Below are 8,779 nucleotides of genomic sequence, written 5' to 3'. Positions count from 1 at the left end.
GTTTATGAAATGATTCCCGATTGCTCTCTCCCTCCCCTGGCCCTCTGCTTAGCCATCACATTACTGCTGACTGCATTCCCTATGCCATGCTCCCCATTCTCCTGACCATCTAGCTACTACTAATTGGTACTTCCTTAACCCTTCACCCCTTTCTCCCAGCTCCCCAATAACCCTCCTCTCTGGCCTGCACCAGATTGTCCTCTCTATCTGTGAGTCTGTTTTTGATTAGTTTGTTCTTTTGTTCCTTAGATCCCACATATAAGTGGAATCATATGGCATTTAACTTTCTCTGACTTATTTCACTCAGCATAACCTCTAGGTCCATCCATGTTGTTGTGAATTGTAAGATATCATTTTTTTGGGAAATAGTCCATTGTATATATGAATCATAACTTCTTTATCCAATCATCTGTTGATAGGCATTTAGGTTGCTTCCGTATCTTGGCTAATGTAAATAGTGCTGCCATGAACACAGGGGTACATAGATCTTTACGAATTATTGTTTTTAATAAACTACCATACAAGGTATGTTCTGATGATTTTTGTTGTTGTTTTAGGTTTGTCTTAAGATAACATTATTAGTTATGAAGTTATTTTTAAAGGAACATTTTTTTCAGATATTATTATAAAATCATGATGGGGTGGTATCTGAGTTATACAGATATTTTTTGGTTTTTACATAGGGGCCTGAGGCGCTAGGAAAACCACAAAGTGTGCCTTTCCTTTTCCCCATTTTCACACACGAGAAATCAAGTTGAAATGCACAAAGGGGGCCCCGGGAAAGGGAAAACAATCCAAAGCGGTGCAGCCTGGATGCAGATGAAAGGTGTGTGGACAGGTGGCGGAAGATGCTTTCTCTCTGTGACTGAGTTGCTGGAATCTATGCCGACAGCTCTTGAGCAGAAGTGAGTCTGCAGGTGACACTGAAGCTGAATCCATAGTCTCAACGCCTTTGCTTTTTTAATCTCGCTAGCTTACATTTTTAATCAAAAGCCTCAGCTCTTTTTCTCCACCCCAATGTGTTTTCTGGCTGCCTGAACTCTGGATTATCCAAACCAGCCCAGGTAGCCTGGCAAATGGCCACTCACCATCTTCCTCGAAGAGAAGGCCCATGTGCCCATGCGCCTCGGCTTCTTTCTTCCCACCGTCAATTTTGATCAGTTGAGCAATCTGAAAACATCGTTCGTAGAAGTGGTTCCTTACCCACTTGTCTTCAGAATTATTGAAGTAACAGGCCAGAGCATATAAGTTATTATAGACATCTTCAAAGTATCCTTCAAAGAGGGAAAAACATCGTAAACTGCATTAGAAAAATGTCTCATGACACATCTCTTCAATGACAAACCAATACAGAGACATTTATTTTCTATTTTTTCCTTAGAAGCATGGTTAACTATTTTAAAAATCAAAATGCAAAAATTAATGTATTTTATGTATTAAGGTAGTTATGCTAATTAAAGAATGTGCACATGAGACGAGCAACAAAAAATGTTTTCCCAAAACTTAGAACAATTTAGAAATTGACATACCCTTGGTTGAAACACTAAACTTTATATTAGACAAAAGACAGGATAAAATCTACTAGCCATGTGCTCAGTTTTTTTTGGAAGAAATGAGTATGTAGTACCTTCAAATATTTTTCCCACTGAAGATTTTAAAAGTATTTAGAGATTTCAGGGAAAGCAAAGTTTCTTAACTATGGCAAAAAGGTAATGTAAATGAAAAAGCAGATAAATATGAAAATAGCAAGGTATTTTTACTCAGAAGAAAAAACTGTGATGAAGCTTATAAGAAATGACAATCAGGATGACTGAATAAGTTCCAGATACTTTCTAGCAATAAATGTTAGCAATGCTAAGAAAGAGTGAACTTTTATTCTTTTGTTTTCTATGACTATCTTTCTCTGCTGAAAATGCATTAATAATAGTCATCCCTCTCACTCAGTTATTAGTTTATTAGTTGTTAGTTTATTAATCCTCCTCCTCTGACCCAAAGTGGCATCTGACCTATTTGTACTCAAAAAAGTGTATTAATTCATTGTGAATCAGTTTTATGAACCCCACTGCAATCAATCATAAATGAACAAAAATGTATATGTGTTAATAAATTGTGCTTCAGTCCTGTAAATTCCACTCTATTGATGAATATGAACAAATTCATAATCTTTATTTTTTTTTTGAATTTGTGCTGAAAGCATAGTTGTGAATATGTGGTAGCCTCTGGATTACGTTTCCAGGCTTTTTAAAAAATATAATTCATTATCATTCACTGATACTAACTGTTCACTATCAGAAGTCAACCCATATATTTCTGAAAAGATTACAATTATGAAAAATATTTACTATTGCCCACTAACACTCTAATAAGATTAAAATTTAAAAGCTTAGAAAAATTGAAACTAGGTTGACTACAACAAAGGGTAACTTTCAAGAACTGTACTTAAGTTACTCCAGTATTTCAAAAGAAATTTCTAAACCCTAAGTCATTCCTTTACATACACTACTGCTTCATAATTCCATAGGAAATTAAGGTTTACCTCAAAATAGGTTTTATACCTAAAAGTTAAAGCAATACAAAATAGATCTTTCTATCTCTCTATTTTTTTAAATTTTATTTTATTATTCATTTTTAGTATACAGTACATTGGTTAGATATTCATATAGTTTATAAAATGACCCCATAATAGCTCTTTCACTGTCTCCCTACTTTCGAAGGAACTGAGGATTCTGGAGAGCCATTGTGCTTTTTAAGGCTATTTATGATAGGCAACAGCTTAGGTGAAAAGTAGAGAATAACCTGACTTATTTACTTAAAAAAACAAAAAACAAAAAAAACACAAATACTCTCATCTCAGAGCTGACTTCTCCTGTGTTTTATCTTTCCATTCTGAAGGTGCTACCTAATGTGAATAAAGACTAAAGTCTGTTTTGTAGTATTTTATATTCCTGTCATATTTAGTGATTAGAGTTATTTTTCAAAAGCTGTAAGTAAAATATTTCATATCTTCCACTTAAAGAAAATGATATAAAGAGCTTTTAAAAATATATGCAATGACGAAATAATTTTTCTGTTTTTCAGTAATTAAACCTTAATAGAATATTTCCAACATTTAATAAACAAAGGTTTTTGTTTGTTTGTTTTTAGAATGAGTTAGATAAGCTATCAAGATTCCATAGTTAAAGACTATTTGTTAGCTAAGCTATTTTTCTATGGAAAAATGTAGTACTATTCACAGTATTAAGTATAAAGGCATATATTCAAGCTTTTAATCTTTGTACAATCCAAATATATGACCTGCACCCTATATATTCTAAGCAGCCTTTAATCTCTGCTTGTAGACCATGTACTTGAATTGTCACTAGGTATATTTATAAGATGAAAATCAATTTTATTGTTGGCTTATTATTTAGATCAGTATTCACTATGTTACCTAAAAAGGCGATTCCATGATAAAATAAATTTGGGAAATTCTCTTGCTAATTTCCTCTTTTAATGAACTCACAATGTACATTTACATGTTAAAGGTTCTGATAAGTCCTGCAATAAAAACAATCTGCTTAACATAAATGTTAATTCATATTATGTTTCTCAAACTTACTTTACCAGACAATTTTATTTCTGTTTTACTTTACACAAAACTTATAAACATCCTGTGGGACTTTACTTGAGTAGAATATACTCTGGGTATCTTAAATAAATGTTACCAGAAAAAACTGCTGCTTGACCCTTGACAATAATTTAAAGTCAAGTGTAAATAATGTTTGAATTATCTATTGATTCAGTTACCCATTACCATTATTGTCATTTCTTCCCTGGCCCCATGGGGCATAAGGCCCTAATCATGACATTACAGATGGTACAGAGATGATTCACAACAATGGGTAATACAAGAAATTTTCTCAGGGAAAAGAAACACTTTAACAAATGGAAAATAATTTAAAAAGAAATTAATGGCTTATTTTAAATACTTCTTTGCTATAAAACAATAACAAAAAAAATTTTTGTAAAGTGATTTAAATAACTCTAGGTTCCTGCTCTGTAAGTCTCAAGAGATAGAACTTACCAGAGATGACTATTGTTAGTGGGATAGAACCTTGAGACACTATTAACAGATTTCTGTATTCCAGATGAAGAGTGTGTATGTGTGTGTGTATGTGTGTGTGTGTGTGTGTGTGTGTGTGTGTGTGTGTGTGTGTGTGTTTTAAGATTTAGGATTAATTCGAGATAATAAGAGTGAATGTGCATATCGCCCATTCCACTTTCTAGGACATTCTTAAATCAAATCACAATTTCCCAATAAAGTTCACATGTTAAGTGTGAAAAAAGTATACAAATTTTTAAAAAGAATATAAAAATGCTCATCAACTGAAGTATTTCCAGTAACATTTATTGCAATAGTTTTAATTTTCTGTATTTCAAACATGCAAAAGCTACTGCATTTTGAAGGAGATAACCCTACAGAAGAGTCATTCTGAGTAAGATATAATTGAGTTCCATTTAACAAATATAACCTTGGTTACCATGAATATATGATAAACCACTCAGTAAACAAAATATTTGCTTTCATTAGTTAGACCATGTGGACTATTTAGACTTTGTTAATTTTTGGAATGGGAGAAACATTTTTATTTATATGTAGTTACTTTTCTTTAATAAAAAATTATAAATTAAAATGCTTTCTACCTTAAAATAGACTATTTAGCATTGTAGTTTCTTTATAATGACAAAATGCAAATTTCTTATATTTATGACACTTTATGATAAGTGACATATTTGGCTCATATTTATTCTACTCATAGCCTCTATTTAAAACATTTAGTGAATATGATGATTCAACTTGAAAAAAAATCACTACCGGGCAAACTTTATCTTGATTGATTCTATTTGCAGCGTAAATATCACTTCAGAATTTGGTACTGATACTAGAATGTAGGATTTTAGAATAGCATTTTTTACTTATAACATTTAATTTCTTAATAAATTAATATGTAAATCACATTTTAAAATTCATCAAAGGACTCTTTGTAAAGTCAATACTGCAGCTAACTACTTTTCATAATACAATAATCGCCGCCTATTTCCATGCACACACACACACACACACACACACACATCCGAGTTCACTTATGGTAGTGGTGTAAGGATTTTTGTATACTTCATATTTGTGTTCACGATCTGATGGGAAATATGTATTGACTCTACCGTAGAGGCTGAAAGACTTCGCTACACTTTCTGATGCCGTTTCCATGTCCCCATCAATTCTCCCCATTGTAGCATCAAGTAACAGTTGCCTAATACTCCATTTTCCCATAGAAAGGCCTGAAATGAAATGTAGACATTGCCATGCTGGGGCCTGAGCTACTCTTTTTGAATCCTGGTATTCTCGTGCAAAACGCTGAAGAAAGAATAATTCAGAACACCAAATTTATATGTCAAATTCTAGGATTTCCTTTCTTTCTTTGATTACTTAAAATGACAGATTTCTAATATGTAACTAAGAAATACTTATGACAACAGTATCAGTATAATTATAGTAGGGATTAAAATATTTTCTTCAATGGTTGAAACACACTGACTTTCTGGAAAATTTTAGGATATAAGGAATTTGTTAGAAATGATGTGATGGAACACAGAAAATTAACAATTTTATTCGTAACTGTGCACTGTAGGCCTTTCATGTCTCTTATGATTCACTGATAAAAATTTTGATTGAAATCTGTAGGACTTATTGATAAAATTTTCAAATTCCATTATGTGAATACTAGAAAATGAGTACAATTTTCAAGTTGTAGTACTTTTTGAAAGTCTCTCCTTAGCAAAAGTCAAAATTCAGATTACATATGAAGAAAAATTATGGAAAGACTTAGAATTAACGATGTAGAAGACTTTAACATACTGGAAAGTTTAGGAGAAGTTATTAGGTACTCCTCATTGCCTTCCATGGTTTAAAATGATATCACCAGGATGCCCCCGTGTCTGGGACAACCCTGTGAGTCAGCGTTCCTCATCCTCTATTCCATAAATATGCTTAGTTGACATGGCTGAACTGTGCTAAGTTGTCTTAATGTTTCAAATTCATACACGAAACAATCTGGAAGTTTTCCTCAGGCGCCCACTGTTCTAGATCATGCAGCGCTGCCGCCCACAATCCTTCCACTTACCTTTCCTTTCGGCCACCTCAGCCCTGGTCAGGTAGTAGTAGAAGTGGTCCAGCTTATCAGGCTGCTCCTCCAGAGGTCTCTGTAACCACAAGAGGGACCTAACTCTCGCAGCCTCCCTCAGCGCATCCCACTTCTCCATCAGAGCAAAGAGCTCAGTGAAGGACTTATGATAGCCATCTCGCAGCATGTCCACACAGATGCTCTTCTTGTATGAGTTCCGGTAACTGGGAATGAGAATCAGAACACTCAGGGTGTTATTTTAATCCTTGAAATCTGTGCAGTGTTTTTATCCTATAATAATTAAAAATTGAATCATGCTGCCTTTTCTTCCTCAGTGAAAGCACTAAAAACCATCTTTGCCTCAAACACTCATAATTGAAAAACTTCAGTTTCATGAAAGATGCCAGGAGCTATCTAAATACAGTAATTTTAATGAAATTACATTATAAACATATCAGTTCCAGAGCTGAGTTCCCTTTGATAAGAACAAATAAGCTAGTTGACTGATGTCTTAGTCTGTTCGAGCTGCTATAACAAAATACTACCAATTGAGTAGCTTATAAACAACAAAAATTATTGCTCACAGTTATAAAAGTTCGAAGTTCAAGATCAAGTCATCAGTGTGGCAGCCTTCTGGTGAGGGCCCACTTATTGTTTCATAGTTGGCTCCTTCTGAGTCCTCACATGGTGGAAGGGGCTAGGGACCTCTCCAGATCCCCTTTTATAAGGTCTACTCCCATTGACGAGAACTCTACTCATGACCTGAGTATCTCCCAAAGGTCCCATTTAGAAACACTTTTGGGGATTAGGATTTTAACATGAATTTGGGGGGACACAAATATTCAGACCATAGTATCAGATGACATTCAAAAATACTTGATACACTAGACTCTTAACAAAACAAAATAACCAATCAGCCAAGCAAAAATTAAACATCTCATTAATATCAAAACAATGCACTCTATATTAAATGATTTCACTGTATGCTATGGAAGTTCATTTATTCATTCATGCAGAATATGCTCCTAGAAATTCATTTCTAAATATATTGGTAAATTATTTTCAGTTAGAATCACATTCATAATTTCTTAGATTAATATTTCACTACTAACTTAATAATAAATCACATGTAAGAAAAAGTGACAAATAAATATTCCACTTATTTATTTAACAAATAGCTATTGAGTTTCCTGCCAAGTGCCAGGCACTGTTCTAGACCAGATATATTCCATGCCCCTGTAAAGTCTGTATTTTAGGGAGAACACAACCAACAAATAAGTAAACAAATAACAAATAATTTCAGATGATGAAAACTGCCACACAGGAAGCAGAGCTGTGGGGTAACAGCTGTGTGATGGCGCTTATTCTACCAAATGAGTGGTGAGAAGCCAAATGATATAGCTTTATGTTAATTATTTTACACTTTTCTTAAAAAAAATAGGAGACAATTAAGTATTTAGAACAACTGACCTGTGATACTACTTGTAATAAAAATTTCACTGTGGCGTGGAAACAGCCTAGAATTAGTCAGAACACCCCGGGTCTGAGACAGAACTTCCAGTTCTGTGAGATTTCCCTGGATCTCATTTCTTCTCATTTGTGAAATGTGTGTATTATACATGCCCTGCCTGCATCCTAGAATTCTTCTAAGAACCAAACGAAATTATGCATGTGAAAACGACCTGGGAAATGTGAAGTCTTGAACTACCGGTTCTCAACTGCTGGCTATGCAACAGCATCACCTACAGAATTCAACAAACAAGCAAGCAAAGCAGAAATGCTCAGGCTCACCCACCAAGAAGTTCTTATTCGGTGGATCAGCTTAGGTGTAGAATAAAATACATAAAGAGCGGTGAGGAGGGGCGTGGTGAGAGAGAAACTAAAAAATGAAAAGCAATACTCGGATCATGAAGAGCCCTTAAAGCCATGGTAGGAAGTCTGGACTCTAGGCATCCAGCAGCTGACGCGAGGCACCTATTGTTATAGGACTGGTCCATAAAGAGAATAAGGAAACTATATTCCTAGGCCAAAAGCTCAAAAGCCACCACCTTGTATGAGGCAAAAAATATTTGAAATGAGGAAGAGAGAATAACAGATTTTTGTTTGTTCCTGCCTGCCCGTTGAGACAGAAGAGGAGAAGATGAAGGAGGAAGCAGAGAGATGCTCTAAAAGGCCACGTCTCCTCTCTCCTCCCATACCCACCTGCCTTGACACAAAGACAGCACAAGTCACTGTGCAGTTCTCAGCAGAAGACGACCAGAATGAGCCCCTACAATTTCCCACAGCCCCTGAGTGGTTTGGAGCGAATGCCATAATAGTCTAGTGGGTTCCATGGATGTCGCAAAAGTTAATGGAAAGAGAGAGGTGATATGTCTGCCACAATGTCAGTGGCTGTGGGAAGGGGATGTGTACCAAAAAGCTGTTATATGGGCTGCCCACTGAGACCTGAAGGAGGACACAGCTATAGCTCTGAGAATAAGCAGCGCTGGGGACCTATTGAAGGCGTCAGGCCAGCATATTTCCAGAGCTGACAGAAAAGGAGGGATCGAGCACATCAGAGATGAACACCTGTACAGAACCCAATAGGTTAGGAATGCATTCCACTACAAGAGGTTTCT

General features: G+C 35.2%; 1 protein-coding gene across 1 annotated transcript in view; it reads right to left on the bottom strand.

Annotated features, from left to right (window-relative positions):
• The window catches only part of TTC29 (tetratricopeptide repeat domain 29), a 199,136-nt gene that overhangs the window by 70,734 nt on the left and 119,623 nt on the right, over nt 1–8,779 (bottom strand). The window contains exons 6-7 of the mRNA XM_023530166.1: nt 6,162–6,385; nt 1,089–1,274 (exon numbers count right to left, since the gene is read on the bottom strand). Coding sequence (XP_023385934.1) covers nt 1,089–1,274; nt 6,162–6,385 — 410 coding nt within the window. The remainder of the gene's footprint in view (nt 1–1,088; nt 1,275–6,161; nt 6,386–8,779) is intronic.

The sequence above is a fragment of the Pteropus vampyrus genome, unplaced genomic scaffold (assembly GCF_000151845.1).
Source record: "Pteropus vampyrus isolate Shadow unplaced genomic scaffold, Pvam_2.0 Scaffold47, whole genome shotgun sequence".
In the NCBI taxonomy this organism is placed as follows: Eukaryota; Metazoa; Chordata; class Mammalia; order Chiroptera; family Pteropodidae; genus Pteropus; species Pteropus vampyrus.
The sequence above is the reverse complement of the archived record's forward strand: the minus strand, read 5'-3'. Positions and strand labels throughout refer to the sequence as shown.